Source organism: Falco rusticolus, chromosome 2, assembly GCF_015220075.1.
Source record: "Falco rusticolus isolate bFalRus1 chromosome 2, bFalRus1.pri, whole genome shotgun sequence".
Classification (NCBI taxonomy): Eukaryota; Metazoa; Chordata; class Aves; order Falconiformes; family Falconidae; genus Falco; species Falco rusticolus.
In genome coordinates, this window is record NC_051188.1 from 91,214,733 (window position 1) to 91,236,950 (window position 22,218).

The window sequence follows — 22,218 nt, forward strand, 5'->3', positions numbered from 1 at the left end:
CTTTAAGGACCGTGCTTGGCAGGGTCTTTCCTTCAAAGAGATTGTAATGTTGGAGTACTTGTTCCTTGCAAGATAAATCTCAAACATTTAGAATGTTTGGTTTGTCATAATCTCTCTTCTCAGTCTTTACATAACTGTATTTTCTGTTCTAAATTTGAATATACAGAGTATTTTTTTAAGTTTATATCATCTTAGACACATGTATCAGAAGATGGGTAGGAATTTGATGTCACAGAAAACTTCTGTGAAAACCTTAATTCTTAAGACAGTAGTGGATTAAACTCCCTGAACACTCAGAAGTTTGTGACCTCTTTGAGTGAATGCAGTTCATTTTCTGTTATCTTACATCTTTTCCTTCCAACTGCTTTGTAAGTTAGGGTAAGCACTCCTCATACTCTTGATGCATGAATAAGTGGCAAAATGGCCTGCATGGCTCAAGTGAAATAATTGTGCTATTAGCTGTGGGCATAATTCCCTCTCTGAAAATGCAGAGATTTTACTCGACATTATTTATCTGAAAAAAAAAACCCAAAACCACCCTTTAATTCTAATGTAGTGTCTCTGCCACCAAGTGAGAGTTGCACCAAAATAACTGTAGCAGCAGTACAATTCAAAAACCCCTTTACATTATTATGGTCAAAAGTTTACTTTTAACAGCATTAGCAAAATGTTTAAAGGAGTATTTTAAGACAAAAAACACTCTACATCTCACCTGTTTTGCCTAGAGCCTAAAAATGGCCAAAGTGGTCCTAACCTGGCAGCCCTTCAGCAAAGGCATGGCTCTGTACTTAGTAATTCCTTTAGCCATGCTCCCTTGAGGAAAGTCCCTTTCTCAACTTACTTGCAGTATTTCCTGGAGTGGGGAGGGGGGCAGGGTTTTGGTTCTTTCTGTGATAAATTTTAAAGTTGTGATTGAATATAATAAGTTTCGTTGCTAGCATAATGGGTATATATTATTTACTGAAAGATGAGTTACTGAGGACTTTTTTTTTTTCTCCAGTCTACTTGTTTTTTGTAATTGTAACCTAAAAATTTCTCAAAATAAGACAATAAAAATGGCTTAACTACTAATTCTGATATAAAGCAACTCAGCATGCAGTCTATAAGCTATGAAGTTATAATTCTATTACAATTAAGTCATAAGTTATAGATTGTATATATTTGCAGCTAGAATTACCGTATGTTATTTCATACATACCTGTGCCATTTATTCATTATTTTAAAAAGCAACAGTTGGTGTATAACAGGACAGTAATTTTCACGATTTGCTTTTGGTGTCAGAGTCCAGCATCCTTCAGTAGACAATCAGAAGAGGCAAAGATTATATTTTTAGCTATCTTTAACTCTTGATAGCATAAGAAAAGTAGATGGACAGAACTCATATTTTACATAGTGAAGATAAGAAAGGCTCTATTAGAAAGGCCACACACCATGTGTGAAGGGGCTTTATAATTTATTATATGCAAATATTGGACAGAAGAAACCGGAAAATTGGAGCTGGTTGCTTTTCAGACAAGGTGATGTGCTCAAATATATATGAGGTTCCTGGCTTCAGCACACAAAAATGTATCTGTTATTGATAAAAATATGTTTTTAATTGCATACATTTCAGTATCCAAAAAGAGGTGAGAAATCAAAGTCAAATAGATGAGATGGTGGCTGAATAAGATTAATACAATGTTTCACATGTCATTTCGGTTTTTTTCCGAAAATTGCTTTTTCAGTAGATAATTGCAGTTCTTTTTGTGTGACAAGATACATCATACTTTCAAACTGGATTTTTTCTTGCCATTGCAAGAACAGGTTTAGGAATAAAGTTTATATACAAGCAGCTTTTGTATTGCACTGAACTGAGTGTTTATTTGAACAAACCTGAGACTAAATTGTTTTAACATACTGGTGGTTTGGGTTGCAATTTTTCCAACTTTTTTAGTAGGAAGTAAAGATAACACTGCAACAGATAATTATATTGTTACAACAGAGACACTGTACTATAGGGTTTATGAGGAAAGAATGGGCTTGATCTTTATCTATTAGAAATAATTTAAAATTCTAAATCCTTACAGACTCAGTTCAGCAACAGAATGTACCGATACAGTTTTTTTTCCATCTCTATTTTTAGTAACTACATGCCCTACATTGTTAACTTTCTATGAACAGTTTATTTCTTATTTCTCTTGTCTGTTTTATTAATGCATATAAAAATATGCCATCTTCATATCCATTCTTCCCATCATCTCAGTGTTCTCCAATTGTTTAAGGTCTCTTTAAATGGCTACGGCTTTACTGCAGGCTTAGATGATACGAAAAAATTAAAGGTATGATTTTGCTGTACATGTTTGATGCCTTGATATCCCCAAGGTGGCAGTTGAAGGGTATTTATTGGTAGTTGATTGTGTTAGATGTGTCATACTGACACATCTTCATGTGTCAGTGTTCCTATCTAGTTACTCTGGAATGCAGTTTACTTTTGTTTTTTTAACAACAGAGAATTACTGTAGCTCCAGATGGGGTACTGGTACTTCTAGTAGCTGTGGTTTTGCAGTTTCTGATTTTGGGGGACTTGCTCAGGAGTTGGAGACTGAAGTTGCTGGTCTTGTGCTTTGAAGGGCATTTCCAGTTTCCTCTCCGCTTTCAGCACCTTGATCATGTTTACTTTTTTTTTAATGTGCCATATTAAGAATTTTTGGGGTTTACTTCTAGAATGTTGTGTTAGAAGTCTTAAATATATTACAAAACATGTCAAAGTTTGGTTGGTTGGTTGGTTGGTTTGGTGTCTGATGGCAGCATGCAGCAAATGTTTTGTAGACTCCTGTGGATTAAACATCTCTAATGTTTAGTCTTTCCAATGCCTCTGTTTCTCTCTCTCTCTCTCTTTGTGGGGAGCTATGCATCATATCCTTCCTAGCACAGAGTGAGCTGAGAGGATGCAAGTGTATCTCTGACCCCACAAATCTGGGAGCAGAAGGTTAGCTTGTAACTGTCAGACCCTATTGGGGTCTGTGCATCACATTAAAAAACTGAACAGTTTTGTTGTATTGCTGCTTAACAGAGCTGGACCCTTATTCATCACCCTTGCTAATATTGTAACTCTTCCATGGAAAATTCCTTGAGTTTAATGCTTGCACTGTGCTAAAGCTTCAGAGTGCACCAGTCCTAATCTAGCTGTTTTGTCTGACAGTAAAAGATTCTGCGTATATACAAGCATGTTTTCACTTTAATTTATTTTCTAAACTGTGCCTGTTTTTCTTTTAGGCTTCCAGTGGCAATTATTATTTTATTCCATATATTGTCACACCTTGCGCTGACTACTTTTGCTGTGAAAGTGATGCCCAGCGAAGAGCTTCTGAGTACATACAACCCAACTGGGACAATATCCTGGGGCCACTTTGTGTCCCACTGGTGGACAAGTTTATCAGCCTTCTCAAGGATGTTCATGTTACATCATGGTAATTTTACAACACATACACCCCCAGAATCTTTGATAGTCCCTTTTTAATGTTATGAAAAAAGATGCAGAATCTCTAATAGCATTTATTTTTTTCACTGCACTTTATATAGTGCTAAAAGAAGCTGCTAACTTTACTGGTTCCTGCAGTGATGTCCTGCAACTGTTGCAGTTAACTAACCATGTTATGCTAGAAATTGATTGAAGTAAGCAAAGTTGGTCCATGGGTAAGGTAAAGTGCTTAAGGATAAATTACAGTGCATCAGTTTGTAATAGATGAGATCACAGCCTCTTCATAGAGCTCAAAGCCAAAGACTGTCACCAAGTAAGTGTATATATACGTATTGCAGTAATGGGTAATCAAATGTAACTTCCATGGTTTGTTTTTTGTTTTGGTTTGGTTTTTAACATTAGCCTTCTGACATCGCCGAATAAACATGATACTGTTCACCTACTTCTGCAAGCGACTGTTGGAGTTTTGAGGATTGGGGCTGAAGATGGAAGTGTCTCTTTCTTGATTGCTCACCCTATACCCTGCAGCTAGTCTGGTTTTGTTTGTATTTCTGGAAAAACACTGGAAGAGACTGAGCTTCTAGGTTTTCTTTTTCCTAGCATTCTGAAGTGTGAGGTAGGACTGAGTGCCTTCTGATATCTTTCTCTTTCCCCATTGCCATCTAAAAAACTCTTTTTCTCACCTGGTCCCACTCTTAGGATCACAGAGATGACCCTCTCCGCACACACCTTGTCCTTTACACCTCCATCCATGGTAGGCCTGCTATTCTCTGGCACCTTGCTGGGCAGTGGCTGGAATATTGCTGGCCTGAAGAAGCACAGGCTGCCTCCCGCTTCTCCAAAACAGTGCTAGAGGGGAGGCTACATGCAGGTGACACCAGCCCACTTTGAGGAAAGGACAAGAGGAGAGGCAGAAACTCAATAGAGTTGGTCAGCATACTCAGTAGAGTTGGTCAGCATATAGGAGAGCTGTACTTAGTAGTGCAGACTCATGAAACTAGTAGTACAGTTGGTCCTGTTAGTAGTAAATTTTGGTACCACTTAGTGTTTGTGTCATTGTGAAATGGTGCTCTGGGCACCAGCTGACCAAAGCTACCTGTATACTTCATCTCTGATGTTTATGACCAGGGTTGTGGATGATTTTGGTTTGATAATTGTGTTGTGAAGTCCTATAGTAAAGCCTCTTCTTTTTCTCATTTTCAGGCTGAAGTGCCTGAAAGAGGTGTTTGTACAGCTGCAGACTTAGACATTGTTGTGGTAAATCCCAGTGAAGAGGAAGATATAGCTAGATGATCCCTCATTCCTGCCAAAAGTTTGAATAAGTTTGAAGAGGTTAAGTGTTGCATAATTCTTGAAAGTGAGATTCCTATTCCTAAATCATTTGGATGCTTTGAAAAACATTACCCCATTCTCCCCATTTCATTTGGTTAGCACAAGAAGAACTAACTGTGATTAGGCTGGTAGAAGGCAATGCTGGATAGAAACCTGAGGTTGGAAATCTATGGTGAATTAGGCCCAACCTCTGCTGACAGTAAAACAACTACTAAAAGCTTTCAAATAATGCTTACTGTGACCTTGCTGCTTTGTATTATAAGCATATCTTACATGTTATATGTAAGATATAATGTATATGGGACAGAGAGCTTTAGTTTTGTTTGCCATGTGTAGGGCTTATGCTAAGCAAAGTTGAATACTTTGCAGTACTCATTTGTAAACAAAAATGCGTTGTATGCGCTTGAGTATCTGTCCGCTGACATCTGCTAACTTCCAAACTAGAGATTCCATAAGCTGCTCCAGATAAAAGTTACCCCTAAGTAGCCTGTCCAGGTTGTTTATAACTGTCATATTGATAACTTATATATGATTTTTTTATTATTATTATTCTACAAAAGCTCCAGTATTGTGTTGTGCACTGACGTTAGCATAAATAAGGTGCACTTACTGGGGGCTTTTACATAGATCCTACCTACATTCTATATTTTGTTCATCAAACAGATTGCAATTAAATCAGCTTTTGGTGGCTTATTTTTGTTTTACTTTCTTTGTTTGAAAGCCTCTTCCATTCATGATAAAGTCATGTACCTCCTCTTTACATCACATTGGTCTTTCATCTCTGTGACACTTTATTATCCCAATTATTCCAGCTGCCTTTAGGTTACCAAGTACCACATCTGTTGTGGTCAGTAATGGGGCAAACAAATGCCCCAGTTTTACTGTGGTGATAAAATTACTTCACAGTCCTGGTTATAAACACATTGATACCTATCCCCACAGTCTGAGATGGGGTAAGGTGGAATATTTATGGTGAGTTAATGAAAAACGTGGAAATGTTTGATGTGCACCTCACTGAGAAAATGGTACTTTTTATTAGAAATCGTGCTTTTTATTAGAAATATAACCGTGTTTCATAGGAAGCATCTAACAGTCTTCTTCCCATATGTCTATCTTTTTTTCTTTAGTGCCTATTATAAAGAAACACTGCTAAATGATATTAGAAAAGCTAGAGAAAAGTATCAAGGAGATGAACTGGCTAAGGAGCTGGCCAGGATTAAGCTTCGTATGGATAATACTGAAGTGCTGACTTCTGACATAGTCATAAACCTGCTTCTTTCTTACAGAGATATTCAGGTATGTTCCTAAAGACTAAGGAAGATTATTTTATCATGGGATTTTTGCTTGCTTGTTTTGTTGTACTTCATTGTTTGTTAAACAGTGATTCAAAACTGACACTAAATTGTTACATTGTTTAACAGCTTGACTTGCCTGTTGGGCAACTTAAGGGGCCTTAGACTCTTACTTATTTTCCCTATGAACAAGAGACACCAATTAGGTGACTTCCTGAGTTCTCCTCCTTTTGTTTTTCATTGATTTTAACCTCCTTAAAAAAAAAAAAAAAAAAAGAAAAATCTGAAGCAAAAAGTTTTCTTTTCCCTTCCCTCCCTTTCCTCTCTCGCTCCTATAGTCAGATATATTTAGAAATGAAGAAAATACATTTCTTGTGACCATTGTATTGGCCAAAGGTGCCTAAGTTGAGAGCTGTCATGCAGACAAACACTAACTTATTTTTAAAATATAGCTGCATCTTTTTTTCTTGATTTTATTTTTAAAGTAAGTTCTGCTTTTGCTAAAACACAGCCTGTATTTCCAATCTGACAGTTTATGTGTTTGACATTCCTTTTGAAGTATACTTCCAACAATTCCATTGACATTTTTTTTCCATCAGGAGCTAAGTTGGTTATTTCATTAGTGTAAATGGGTCATAAGAGAAGTGGGTGACCACATTATCCTGCACTACCCAACTGATCTGAGATGCGTATTTTCCTGCAGCACTTTATTCAGCTTCATTTTGATTGGCCCTGGTGATCATTTGCATTCTTTTGAAAGGTCTTCTCCCTTGAGAAACGAAAACATCTTGAAACAGTTTTGAATCAACAAATTAAGTAATGTGAGGCCATTTGTGGTGTCAGTAGACTGGCCTCTTCAGCAGTGTATATGCAGGTTACCCCTGAGAAGCCAAAATGAACGCACAAACGGCTGACACATGGCAGAATGAACTGTGCTTGAGTCTGTGACAATCTGATGAAGTGTCATTCATCAGAGGTCCTTAATAAGGCCTGAAAGAGCCAGACTTGTCACGTCTTTTTCCTGGTGCTGGGAGTGTATTCAATCAAACTGGCCAGAGGGATTCCATGATTTGGGCCATGGCATTGAGGTGAGGAAGAGGCAAGTACTGATGTGGACAGACAAAATCCCTGTTTAATTCCTTACCCAGAGTCTGTGTCACTGACTTTTCCAGGAACAGTCACCTGAGATACTGTCTAGCAGTCATGATACGTTGTAGTGATGCTTTCTTCTGCTTTCAGTTTATTTTCTTTTGGCTTTAATTTTTTCTTTTTTTTTTTAATTCATACCAGGACTACGATGCTATGGTGAAGCTGGTAGAAACACTAGAAATGCTTCCTACCTGCGATCTGGCTGATCAACACAACATTAAATTTCATTATGCTTTTGCGTTAAATCGGTAAGAATGATCGGTTGATAACGTTTGAAATCATTATTTTCCGACAACCATCATTTTGTCAACAACCCGATGAGAGTGAATCTGTTCCAAAGACCACCTGAGTAATCGTGAAAGACTCCAATGATACCAACGGGTCCTTGGTCAGGCTGAGATTGTTTATTCTGAGTCACTGATTATTCTGAATGTCTTGAAAAGTTTAGTGTGATAGAGTTGGGTTATGGGTAAGTTATTAAAGTAATAGATAATAAGCACTGCTTAATCCGTGAAAACACATATCATGCATGATACAGTTTCCTTGAAAGGCTGGAAGGTTCTCTGGACCTGCAGGCACATTGCTAGACTAGGAAGCACAGAAATATTATTGAACTCTTATAGTTAGCTACAGATTTCTGTAGTGTCTATGTATAATAGTTACTTAATTTCTAAAGAATTTATATTAAGATTGCATTGAAATCAAATGAAATCACATATAATAAGAAAAGTAATTGGTTAGATGCAATCCACATGGTGTTAAAAATTATGACCTGCAATCTAACTAAAAAATAGTACTGGGCATTGTCAGGATGGCATATGTCAAAAGGATTAGGAACTAGAAAAGTAGTTCCTGTAGCGTTTTATGGAAGGTGGTCATAAGTCTGGTGCCATTTGACAGTTTCATCAGACTTAGGAGTAAATGCAAAATCATTGCTCAGAAAAATATTGGGTATTACTGCATCAGTTCTGTCTCGAAGAACAGTCTTCTCACAACATTTTATAGATTGTCTTCTCTTAAAAAGAAAAAAAATATTTTCATGCAACCATATCCAAGGTCATACACATAGGAGCAAAGAATGCAGTACATATCAACAGGAAAGTTCATAGAAAACAGTGATTTTTGGAAAGGATCTGGTGGTTTGTTTAATGGGCTGAGTGATGCAGTGGCAACTAGCTTGAAGTGATCTTTGAAAGATGTGGCAGTAAGTAATAGAGAGTATATGGACTATACAGCATAGGTGTGACTGATACTGCACATAACTCTAATGTCCATGCTTTTATGATAGCTAGCTATAGTCATGTTTTTTTGAAAGTTGGAATTAAATCTTTTTAAAATGCCTTTTTTTATTAAGAAAATCTTTAAGTTCTGAGAAGTGGATTGATTACAATAAGAATTATCTCTGTAAGAAGGAACTTATCAGGTGCCAGACAATGCCCAAATCTCTCACAGAAAAAGGAAACTAGACCCATGTTTGGAACCTTAACCCAAATTTAAATGAAAAAGCCTTTTTTTATAAGCAGAAGGGTAAATTATTTAGCTCTTGATACCAAATATATGAACATGGTTCCTACATATAATTCAGCTTATGTAGGTTTATGAATTTTTTAAGACTGGAAGTGAACACTGGATGTTTTGGTTCTCCACTTCTGGTGTCATAGACCATTAAATCTTAGCTGATTAACCATCTACAAGTCTGTTCACTTGTTTTGCTGAATCGTATCTTGCAGAAAATTTGAAGACAGAGATGCATTTATATAAATTGCAGTTTTCTCTGATATCACATCAACTGAGAGAAAATTTTCTCATTAGACTACTTTAAAAATAAAATAAAAATATGTACTTTAGGTCAAAAATTGTTACTGTACCACATTAAGGCAGTATTTTAAAGTAGAAGCCAGTGTTTTGGCATTTCTTTTATAAACCATGTTCTTGGCTGTACAGTTATTGTTGTTGAACATCATTGTTATTACAGAATTGTATGTTTTTTTCTACCTTATGATCTTATAAAGCTTCTGAAACTCAGTTCTCCTTAAGATACCATACTGATGGCTTGAGAAGTGGTTTCAACAAAAAAGGATTTAGCCCTATTTTTTAGAAGAAGTTTGTCCAACTTTTTATTATTTCAGGAATTTGACTAAGATGTTTAAATCTGCCAATAAGCATAATGCAAGGGTCATGCCTTGTCCTTAGGGAAATATCCTGGTATGATCAGGTTTTAAAGCTTTTTCATTTCAATGTGCATAATAAAATTGGCAAGATCTTTTGCATTCTTTGTCCTCAAATTATTTGTATTTTGAGCAGTATGTGAACCTTATACCATTAAATCTTCCATTTTGGCAATGCCAATAGCATCATGGTAAGACAAGGCAAAATTAATTACTCATGAACTCGCTTTTCCCATCAACAGGTTTCATTAAATTGATCACTAGCCTGAACCAGTGTGGCTCTCCTTGTGTTCTTCTGGGAACAATTTAAACATTTCTATGGATTTTTTTTTCTCAGAAATAAATGGCCAATTTTCCATCAGTGAGAATGCAGAATTTGGCTTCTACAGATGTTTTTGCCTTAAACAAAATAATGGACAAAAGTCAAATGTTAAGACTTAAACATTTTCAGAACAAGTCCACTTAGTTCAAAATGACCCCCAGAGTGTTACTTTTGGAATCTTACTTCCATGGCAATTTCTTAAAAACAATTTTTTTAGTGAATTCTATCAAGATCTATTTATAAAAATACAGAACAATGTTTTCTTTTAATATTATTTTAATTCCAGCATACAGAACAGTATTAATGTTGCTCAGTGAGTCTGACCCTACTAGGAACAAATACACGATAAGCAAAACAGAACTAGAAGCTGTAAGAATATCTGACCCTGCAGAAGTTAATGTTTGCTTAATTTCATTATGAAAGTGTGCCAGAACTGTGGTCATAATCAACAGAGACACTCATTCATTTATTTCCTTTTGGACTCTGTGACTGAGTTCTGTTGGCAATTAATTTCACTTAACATTTAAAGTCAGTGGTGCTCCAGTGCTGTGCAGAGCTAGCAATGTAGCAGGCAAGTGGTAGAGGATTGCTTTTGGGGGCTTCAGGTCTTTGCTGCTGCATCAGGTGGACACGAGCCCAATCTGAACCACAGTTGTGTGCAGTTCTGGGTCCAAGTTCACAAATTGTGCTAAGGGAAGGGACAGGGATGTTTTACTTTAGACTCACCACTGTTCCAGCCTAGCTGCATGTCTTCTGCTTCAGAGCCAGCCTGCATCTGACCTGGCTTGGATCATGCACAAAGCAAGCCTGGGCCTGCCTGCGGAGTACTGTGCAGAAATGTTCTAAAGCACTCAAAATTATTGTGTATAGGGAGGCAGTATTTTCATGCTAATTTCTGGTACCCTGATTCACATACCAGGTTTTTAAGCACAGCCCCTCTCCTAGATCACTATCTTCCTCCTTGGTTTCCATTTCGGAGCAGACTATCGAGAACATAGCAGATTTGTCGTCTCTTCTGTTTAATAAGAGGCTGATAACGGATGTTTGCAATGACAGGCTTGTGCTTGTTTCCAAGCCTGGGCTAAACAGGTCACTACCCTGGCTGCTTGTTTAGAACTCCTAGGGAGCAAAACACCGTTCCTTTACCAGTGTCTTCAGCTAATTAATTTTGACTCCACACACAAGCAGAGCAGAGTGTGTTCTCTTTTATCAGACATGGCTTGGTTTAAGATGTTGTTCCTTGTTGCTTCCCAGCTGAGATTTAGGTTTGATTGTATCTTGATTTAGGCACAGAATGGAACACATCTTTAGGTATGAGTTCAGTCTGAATGTGCAACATGAATGTTTCAAGATTTGTATTCACAGCTTTGGTATGAATTAAGATGCTGTGTAATTGTGGGCTGGGTGTTTGAGTTGTAGATGACTGTTTACTTCAGCCCATGGATATGCCTTGCCTGGGAGGCAAGCGCTGTGTAAGGAGAAAATGAGGTATGAGAGCTGCCATGAAAGGATGTTCTTACAGTTCCAGATTCTTGACAACTGAGATATTTCTGAATTAAGGTTTCAGTTTTATTTCCTCTGGTTTAAATGTGTGTTTAATTGAAGGCTGTCTGATTTTTTTGAGAGCTTTGTCTGGTGTGGTGCACTGGAATAGCTGGAGGTCAACTGGTCAGTAGTTCAATATTTTGTGTTGATCTGCTTGTTAAAAATTTAACAGTGCCATATGATAAGTAAATACACATTTATTATATGTCACAGCCCTCCACCCCACACATGAAGTTTTTATGGGTCTCCTCGTGTTTATTGTTGCAATACCTGAGTAATTTATCACTATATGGAGAAACAGAACAACAGTGTTTACTTACATTTACACATGTGGAACTAACACACAGATACCCATAGTCCGCTGATTAAAGGCTCTCAAATTGAGGTGTCTACAGTGTGACTTGTCTTTTAAAGTATAAAACATGATGAAACATATTTAAAAATCCCATTGTCTTAGACAATAAATGTGAATGAACCTTTATTAATTAGCCTTCAGGCTCTCAAGCCAGTGCTTCTATAAAATAAGGACTGCACATATCTGTGGCAAGTCTTTGGGTGAAAGGACCTGCATAAAGCTAGAAGATAGTCATGTGGGATGGGCTCCACCTGTCTCAGGTGTATGATTGTCCCTTCTCCTGCAGCTCCCAGCCTCTATTCTACCTGCATCCCAACTCCTGAGGCAGGGGCCTCAACACCAATAGCAAATGCAAGTCCATGGCAGAACCTCACAGTAAAACCAGCTCTTGTATGAGATGAGCAGTAGTCATGCTTCCTTTAAACAAATAAGAACAACAACAAAACGCTACCACCCCACCACCACCCTTGATCACAAAGTTTAACTTTACATTGGCAAGTACGTGTACGGAGCCTGAATTTACATTGTAATGTTTACTTGAATTTCTGGGGTTTTTTTCTGAAACTTTGAGCTTTTACACTTTTAAAGTTCCTGTGTGTTGCACCACAGTTTGCATGTCACTATATTTGTTACTTTTGTCCACTCCTCCCTGTGTGAGTTCATGGGATTGACATCAGTTGTTACTGCTGGCTTTAGGACCTGGCTCTTGCCAGATGAGCTCTTTCATGTACTGCTTTTATAGCTGAGGTCTGTCAAGTGCTTATATTGACTCACATATAGAGGAGCTGGTCAATGACCCTTTTTTGGTGGCAGCTTTTACCCTGGGATTTGATGTCTTACAGAATCTGGATCTGAATCCACAGAATCTGAACACATGCAGCTATGCCTCCAATAAGTAATTTGCCTGAATATCTAGTGCAATGCCTGTCTTTATTAATGAAAAGAAGGTAGAAATACTACCTGCATGCATGGCATGGTGTTAAAACTAGTTCTCTAGTGTTACAGCCTTTTTTCTACCCCTCCTTTTTTTTAATTAAAAAACCCAAAGATTCTTCTCAAGGGAGATGGGCATATAAAGTGATTTAATATGGTTTTTAATATATTATATATGCATATATTCATGTCTTTTATGTTTGAAATCACAATATTTCAATGCTTTAAAGTATCATGTGGATTAATTATAACCAACAGTTAAATTTTTGATCCATCTGGAATCAAAAGGAACCATAAACAGTAAAAGAAGATCTTAAAGTTTTCTTCTGAAAAAACTACAATTGTTTTCCACCAAGTCTTACATAAAAAGCAACAACTGTGATATTACAGTTTAAAAAAAAGTTTATAGGATACCTTCTCTTATTTAATAATTTTAGAATAAAATGAACCATGCCCTTTTCTGTGTTTGATATTGCCTCAAATTATCTAAAAGCATTGAGCAAGTCGCATGAGCAGTACAAATCATCATCAAAGCCAGTGGGACAGGAAAGTTTTGCAGTCCGTTTCTGTGAATTTTGCTTTCTTGTAATCGGATTAAGAGTAGCAAAAAAGGATGCTAGTTTGTTCTTTATTGGTTTATTTCCTGTTGCTGGAGTGTATATATATAGCAGATAGATAAAATACAGATATTTGTAGTTAATTTAAATGCTAAGTGTGCCAGTCAGCTGGCTGCTTGCTTAGGATCTACTTCACTAATTTAGGGCTGCATAGCAGGTTTTTTTTCTCAGTACACTTAGGTTTGAGTATTTTCAAATTGACCTTATTTACCAGAACTGGAGTTAGCAATTCTGGAAGCTTGCAAAGAGGCCAGAGGGTATGCCAAATTCTATTCAAAGCAGAGTAGACTTTAAAACCAAACCCAGCCCTGGCCTGAGGCCAGAGCTGTGAAGACTTCAGTCTCTTTCCAAGGCAGTTTTATCTTCACTTATATTAAAGATGAGGGCAGCTGCAGTCACTATTATTTAACTCAGCATGATGTGTTTTAACAAGCAACATACTTCAATACAATAATAAAAAGGGCAATTAGCAAGTGAAGGGCATAACAAGGTGCAAGTAGAAAATCACTAGTAATTGTGAATAATAGTAGCCTTAGGAAATTATTCCCATTGAAAAACACTGGATATTTAAAATGTTCTGTTCTGCAGTTACTCAGATTTAGTGAAAAACACATTATGGGGTTCCTTATTTTATATGAGTGACTTGCATGAAGCACCTGAAGTGTATATGAGGGGGGGAAAAGGCTGGTTTTTTTCATTGTTGTAGCTAACTGCAGACTTTTAAGTTTAGTTCCAGCCTCAAAGCCCAATTCAGGTTTTTGTTTTCCTCATTCACTCTTCTAAATATTGAAGGTTCTACAATCAAATTACATCTTTGGTGAAATGTGTCTCAAGTCACAGATTAGTTTCTTGTTTTAAGTGAAAGTGCAAGTGTAATAACTCTTGTTAGTTGTTGTATTCCTCAATAATTAAGACTTTTTTTTAATCTTTTTTTGTTGTAGTCTTTTGTAGTTAGTACCAGTTTAGAACATCTGTGATGGAGTCATTAAGGCATACTTAACTAGCACCGTCCTCTTTTATGCAAGAAAATTGAAAATACTTATTTTATTATTAATTACATATCATTACTGTAACAAAGGTTTAATACATGAAAATGCTATGATAATAACACAGTATTGTTTATGAAGACCAGTTATTTTATGAAAAGTGCTATTTTTACTAACAGATTAAGTTGTCTCACTGACATTTGCTCTGCAATGTGACAGTGGGATCAGAGTTTTTTTAAAATTGTAATATGTGCAGTAAACTTGATAGCTGCTTCAAGGCTGAAATCAGAAGATAAACAAGATTCATATAGGAATAGAGTGGAAAAAACAGGTTACCTTTTTTGAATGTATGGGAAACATTTTCAAAATTGTTTATTATGGTTTGATTTATTCCCCTGTGCATTGCTCTTTAAGAAATCTGTTTGTTTTTAGAGGCCTTAAAATAATAAGAGAAAATCAAATCAGTAAGTCAACATGAAATATAAAGGTGGATTCCCTTGAGGAAATTACTTTTCACTGGCATGTGGTTTTCTATAGTATATAGTCTTCTCCAGCTAGACAAATAGAAACAAGCCATACAGAGGAAGATGTGAACAAAAAAGGTGAAAAAAAGTATTGTATCAGCTGTTACTTACAGAGCAAGCTAATTCTTGTCCTTGGGAAATTCATGTCGTTCCTGTTAACTTTGCTGGACAAAGGCTTGGTTCACTGAGTGTAGTTCTGGCTCCTTAGCCATGCCAACACTTTAAAGCTGGTAAAATTAGTCTGTGAAGCAGGAAGATTTTTGTTTTAGGGATATTTGAAACTAGGATTCCTTTTAATGACTGCAGTGGAGAGAAGGATTCGGAGAAGAGAATGGGTTTGAAGGGGAGAAGCCATGAAATCAAAAAGAGAACAAAAATCTGCATTTTGCTGTAAGGCAGTGTTATTCCAGGTGAGAGGCTGTGATACGAATATATCACAGAAATATATGTTTGAGAGCTAGGAGAGAGAAACAGATGGGCATACTGGCTCAAGGCATAACTCCTTCTAGCCTAGATTGTGATCTCTGACAGTGGTCGATAGCATATACCTGGGAAAGAGTATGAAGACAGGAAGAAGCATAGCGATAAATCTCCCTAAATACTCCCACTGCTTCCACCAACCTGTGGCTCAGCGACTTCCTGAAACAATGGTGGCAATTTTTGTGTTTGTCAAGTAAATTTGGGAAGGGAAAAGGAGGATGGGTTTGTAAAGAATCTGCTTTCTGCAAATGCTAATTGTTTGCTGGTTTTGTAACCTCACTCCATCAGTACAAACTCAGAGAAAACTTGTACAAACTGAAGCAAACTTCAACAAATTATTGTGCTTTGGAGGGGGAGAGGCCTGGATAACTGGGAGTGGGGGTGGGGAGTGCATGGGGGCAGGACTGGCTTGTGGAGGGACTGTTTCTGGTGCCATTAGCAGTTTATGAATTTTTAATCTGAGAGTGTCTTGGGTCTCTTAAGTACCAATAGCTGCGGAGGATGCTGTGAGTACAACACGAGGGAAGAGCATGAGTGCATCTTCGGGACTTACTGCTTAGCGGCGTAGTTGTTTCCCCATGGAAACAAGGAAATGTGTCTCAGCAGCACAGAGTACCTCTGGCCTTCAAAATCCAAGCCACAGTTCCGGTGACTGAATTTGCCACGTTATGGAACAGCAGCTTCTTTCTGAGAGGGAGACTGTGGAGAAGTGGGGGTGGGGAGAGACAGAAAAAATCCTGTCGTAACTTAGTAGTAGAAAGGTTGTAAGTGTATTGTGCTTTATGGAAGACATGGTATTGCTTCATTTTACAGCTTGCCCCTTGACTTCAGAGGAAAGTGTCTCAGCTGAATACCTCTCATTATGAGTAAGAATGTCTGACTCCAACCCTGGGTTAAGACGAAATATGACAGAGGGGTGGGCTGGAGAGCAGGAAATTAGACCATGATAAAAAAACGAAGTTGCACTGTAACTTGATCGTACCTCAGTTCTGCTTGTTCACTATATGTATTTATATGCGCATGTTAAAAAAAAATATATATTATTATGTGCTAAGCTATTTTCTGCAGGTTTGTAGCCCTACAGAGTGATTCAGAGGTGCAAAGGAGGAGTGGATAGTTGGGCAGGACAGGAAGACTGGTAGAAGAGGCTTGTGTAGAGAGGGAAGTGAGAAGACTGCTGCTGTGATTGAAGAAGCATGGTGGAGTAAGCAGACAGATAAATCATTTGGCAACATTGCAGTGAGCAAATTAGTAAATTGGCAAGCAAATCAGTGAGTAGTTTCTGGAGGATACAAACTATCAGGCAAAACTAAACTGGCAACATAACATCCAGGCTAATTTAGAGGAAGTGATTAGAGGCTGTAAAGGTGTCCTTCAGGACAATTTTTTTTTCAAGGAAAAAAAAAAAAGTAATTTCTGTCTGAAAAGCTTAGTTTGTTGAAGTTTTCTCTGTAGAGAAACCATTTCATCCCATTGATCATTCTCTTCATTTGATTTTCTTCGCTAATCCTAATAGTTTTCTTTTTCCAGCACAGCATAAAACTGTACACAGTACTGAAGATTAGTGTGCTGGGTATTTGTAAAAAGGCATCATGATGTGTTTAGTTTTAAATTAAATTATTTAATTTTTACTCTCTGTCCATTTCCTTTTAATTTCTAGCATTTTGCTTGTGGGGGAATTTTGCAGTGTTTTATTGAGCACTAGGATATTTTCATAAATCATCTAATATTTTGAAGTAACTTGAAGATCTCTTTCCTCACTGGCAGTAGCTTTTGCAGTTATTGTCTTCATGTAATTTAGACTGATAGTCTTTGTTTGGTTTCTGTGCGAGCTTCCACAAGGCAAGGTTTGTAGGGAGAGAAGTAAAATGTGCTAACAAAGAAATCAGTGGGGAAAAATTAGTATTATTAACTGCTTTCCCAAGGCATGTTCTTTGTTTTAATATCATTTCAAAATACATTGTAGTAGTCTTTTTTTTCCTAGCTCATTTACCATTAAAATATATTTTGTAAGGGTAAAACTGTATTTTGAAAGAATTTTCAGTTTGTGATTAGTGATTTTAAAAACTACTCCCCCCAAACTCAGACAAACCATGAAACTCCTATTTTAACTGCATGTGTATGCAGACTTGTTTAAGGTAGGATGTATCTTATCCAGATATAGAGAGGCTGGCAGATTGTATGTGGAAGAGTGCCCATGAAAAATGCTTGTTTCAAAATTGTATTTAATTCCCAAAGTGACTAGTTTGTGTAATACCGTGAAGAACACATGTTTCAGTGCAAGCTGGCCTGTAACAAAAGAGCAGTAAAATAAATTGGTAGGGTCCTTTCTGTCGCAGCCTACTGGGATTCTGCTCTGGCTTATAAAACTTCAGGGGATTTTCTTCGCAGAATCAGTCTCACCTGGTGCACCAATTCACTCCAGAAAGATAACATTTTCTGCCTTTGTCCTCATGACTCTACATCATAACACTCAGTACTTGAGCTTTCCCTGTTCAGAGAGGCTGTGGCATCTCCATCCTTGGAGGTTTAATAGATTCAGCTTTTCAGGCAAAGCCAAGGTTGCCATGGTCTGGTGCTGGGAGATGATCCTGCACTGAGAAAGAGATTCTATTAGATGATCTCCAGAAGTCCCTTCCAACCAGCATTTTTGTGATTTGCTCTACTATGGCTTTGATTGGGGCTGGGTAGGGTGGGGAAGGTAATGTATTTGATACTGGGTAAGAAAAATAATGTCAGTGCTACAGCCTTGAAGGGTTTAAGATAATCTCTTTTCCTGCATTGGTAACACTGCAGACCTGTTCCAAGACACCTTGAAACAAATTATAAGCTGTCAGACATGCAGATCTGACAAAGTGTGGGGTATGAAATAAAAGATGAAAATCTATCTTGGTCCTGCGTAACAAGTTCTGCATATTATCCAACAGTATATTTTCATATTGACTTACAGAAGTTGCTTGTAACCTAAATTATGTGATTTTTCCGTTGGTTTTTTTCTTGGTTAGCCCTCTCTTAGAAAATGGTAACTGTTCCCAAATTTGTAGATCATTGTAATTGATGTTTGGTTTGCATTGCCTAATAAGCATCAAATTCTGCTACTGTGAAAAACAGTTTTAACCTGATTTTTGTTTAATAATATCCTGTTAGATTTAGTGTATACTTGTTGTTTATTTTAATATATTTTAATTATGATTTTTTCTTTATCTTACAAGAGGTAAAAGCCTTTTGTTTTTATTTTAAGTCCTCTAGTACACTGTTTATTTAGAGCTTGGTCCTTTGAAATGCTCCTACTCTTGTATTTGTTGTGTACAGGTTTGGCCTTTGATGTCCAGAAGTGACGATCTGCATAGTGTCCTATTTTGAGCAGGGTCTTGCTTTATGCATTGATTTTTTACTTTAAAGTTATGCTTTTTCAAGCAGTACATAACACCTCTTTATCTTATCATTAGTATTTAATGTATTTCCAACAAAGCAGGGTCAATTCAAAGTTTGTCTTGTCTGGGAAGCAGTGATTTTTTTTTTTTATTTTCTTTTTTTCATGTTGAAGTAGTAAGGTACTAGTTGTGCATTTCTTGTGTTTCCAGGAAAAGCTTGAACACATGCAGACTTCTGTGACCATGTTACACGTAACCTGGGAGCTGTTGGACTTAGATTTTATGACCTGATTTTATTCTAAGCTCTGTTTACTCAGCTTTCTCTGTGTTCATGTTAACACCAGTGAAACTTAGGTTCTCTTACCTAGAGAATCTGGTTAGTTCAGAACAGATTTGACTAGAGCAGGCTGACCTGTGCAATGGATTTACACCCCCATACACACACTTTTTAACTTCTGTTTATTTCTTGTAAAACTGAAAAAAGATACTTTTTCCTTGTGTGGTCATTAGAGAAGACGAGTATTTCAGAACAACAGTCAATCTGAAGAAAAAATGCTTTAAAAATATTAAAGTACTCACTGTGAAAGTTTACACTCTGTCCATGACATCAAAGGTAGGATAAAGCCTGCACAACTAGCTACAAATCTGTTTAATCTTATTAGATGTTCTCATCACCTAACATGCACAGAAGCATGAATTTTGCTACAGATGAGTTGTTATTGGTCTTATTGCATCAGCTGATTTTCTAAGGAACTGAGCCACTTTACAGTAAATATTAATCCTTTCAGGACATGCAAATAATGAATTTACCAGAAAGCATTATCTCCTACTGGTACTGCTGACAAAGTAATTGTAGTACTTGTAAACCTGTTCCTGGATACCTAGGTAGGGATCAGAAAATCTGAAAAGGGGTTGGTAAATATTTTTAAATGTCTCCAGTGATTAAAAAATGTCTTGAAGAGGCTATTACTTTTAAGCTGTGTTTGCCTTACTCTTGCAAATAGACATTTTTGTTTGCTTGAAGTGACTTTTTGCAGTAAATAGTGAATTCTAAACTTAAAAAACCAGCAAGGTAAAAGCAGCCAAAAATTCTGTTTAATAATAATAATAATGACTGGAAATGTTATTTAATCACTGATTTCTTACTGATATGATTGTTAAATATTTGTCAAAAGGAGCTGTATGGCAGCTGTTTGTTTTCCAAATTTTTCTCTAAACTGAAAAATTTTAATTAAGAAAGAAATACAGTTCAGTTTTGCCCTTATATTCTTGCTGTAGTCCAAAGGCCCTATATTGAGCTCCAACATTTTCAACATTTTTTTTTTTTTGCTAAAATATGATTGACATGGCTCCACCTGTGTTTCTTAAGTATTGCTTGGTATTGGTTCTGGTTCCTCTGGTTTCAATATTACAGATTTTGGGCATAGCTGAATGATCTGTCAGCTCAAATGCTAAAAATGGCAAGTTTTGTTAAGTATTGTCAGGAATGAACACTAAACAAGCACTTGTTTCTCATTGCAGGATGTGAAGAGTCTGCTGATACAGGGAGAGATCAAGTTGGATGGCAGATTTTTTTTCATAGAGGAGTTCTGGGCTTAAATTAATTCTTATGTGAGCTAGGAGAAGAGTCCCATGATAGGAGAATACATTTGGGTTTTATCAGTCAACCAACAATCGTACATCAGTCTAAATAAAGTCAAGTCTGTATACAGTAATGATGGATGGGTTGTGAGAAAAATGGGGCATAACGTTACTCCACCATTTTGCAGTTACCGTTTCAGATCTGAACTCATTTATTTTATTCTCTGTATTTGATTTCAGAAGAAATAATGCAGGTGACAGACAGAAGGCACTACAAGTTATGCTTCAGGTCCTGCAGACGTGTGATCACCCTGCTCCAGATATGTTTTGCTTATGTGGGAGGATCTACAAGGATATGTTTCTTGATTCTGACTGTAAAGATACCAATAGTCGAGATCATGCCATTGAATGGTAACAGGAAAAAAAAGCAACCCAAAAATATCTATTTAAAAACATTTTCAGACTTCTGGTTACAAAAAGCAGGGCTTTAAGAATTAGATCAGTTGTTCTACTTACCTCTTTTTTCAGGGTCCTGTTTGAGTAATTGGTTTACTGAGCACCAGATCTTTGGTTATGTGTTTCTTTGCTTCTCTTTATAGACTGTCATGAATATAAAATGATACACTTATTTACTGGGGTGGGGGCAGGGTGATGATTCATCCATGTCTTTGCAGAGAAAAAACCAACTAGTCTGCTTCAAAGCCAAAATTAAGTACAAGTGAGAACATGGGGCTTATGTTGGACCTCTGTGCAGGGATGATTTCCATGTTGGATCCTCATGAAATGCAATGACCTACTGTATATATAAAAAAATATTGATAAACTACATTATGAATTTTCTTAAGACAGTAAGGCATGCATGTGCACACAGGCTCTCACTGACATACCGTTCATATAGGTGTGTTTATATAATCACATAGACTATTGCTGAGTACAATAATGTTAGCAATATAGGTTTGTACTGTAACTGAAATACTCTTGTCTCTTTCTCTGTTTTTCCCCCCAAATCACCTCAACATGGTTAAGTGCAACATGTATGGGTAGTAGTGAACATAGCCACGGGTGGATGTCTTCATCCTGCACCAGCTAGTGACGTGCATTTAGCCTTTGTCAGCTGTGTCTCATTAACTTTAATGAACATGAAGCATTGAAACAAAGGACTTGGAGACATTTTGTAAAGCTTGCACTGGAGACTAATACTTTCATTGCTTCTCTCGTGCGAATATTATAATCAAATTAGGTTCTGTTGCATTTAAAAGTTTTGCAGTAACCAGTTTGTTTTATTTTCATAAAATTACACAAGTCGTCAGGACATAAAACTAAGCAGAAGTTTTTCATTCTCATCATAAGGCAAAACGCTACTTTCTTTCAAGTGCCCTTTGCAAAGACTGCCATTGGTACTGACTATCCGTATAGTCTTTACAGTAAATTAATAGCTTAAAACACCTACTGAAACTTTGCAGTATTTCAGTTCTTCTGTGCGGTGAGATGTGAGCTCTTGGCTCTTCTCTGCAGGTATCGCAAAGGATTTGAACTTCAGTCAACTCTGTATTCTGGAATTAACCTTGCAGTTTTGCTACTTGTTGCAGGACAACAGTTTGAAAGCTCAATGGAACTGAGAAAAATAGGTAAATATCCACACACAGTGCCACAGATGAGTTTTCTGCCTATCTCCCGATGAAGAAAACAAGATGCTTTTCTTGATGGGTTGCACAGACAGAAAGGGGTTTCAGGCTGTTTAGTGACGGGTCCTGGATGGCAGTCTAAAACACAGGCATCCTGAAGGACCATTTTTCTCCTTGTTGCCTTGGAGTAGTTTTCTAGTAACTTGGCCCATTTAAAGAGTCCCAGAGATGGGAGAGGAACAAGGACAGGCCAACTTCAGCACCATTCATAAACTGCCTTTACTGCACCACAGAGATTATTTGTTTCATAGCCAAAAGGGGTCAAAGACAGGACGATGTGAGAGTGTGACCCAGCTGTCCTCAGGGATGCTAGAGAAGGATCCACAAGGTTTGTGTTGTCTCTGAACTGGGAGATCCACAGGAAGTATTGCCTGGAAGGATCTACCAGGACAGTAACTAGTTGTCTACCTAGAGT

The 22,218-nt window shown here is 37.2% G+C and overlaps 1 protein-coding gene across 1 annotated transcript in view; it reads left to right on the forward strand.

The window, feature by feature from the left end:
- Positions 1-22,218, forward strand: part of MAP3K15 (mitogen-activated protein kinase kinase kinase 15) — an 87,296-nt gene that overhangs the window by 32,985 nt on the left and 32,093 nt on the right. The window contains exons 4-8 of the mRNA XM_037377241.1: positions 3,256-3,449; positions 5,920-6,088; positions 7,375-7,481; positions 20,359-20,529; positions 21,634-21,746. Of these exons, the coding sequence (XP_037233138.1) occupies positions 3,256-3,449; positions 5,920-6,088; positions 7,375-7,481; positions 20,359-20,529; positions 21,634-21,746 (754 nt within the window). The remainder of the gene's footprint in view (positions 1-3,255; positions 3,450-5,919; positions 6,089-7,374; positions 7,482-20,358; positions 20,530-21,633; positions 21,747-22,218) is intronic.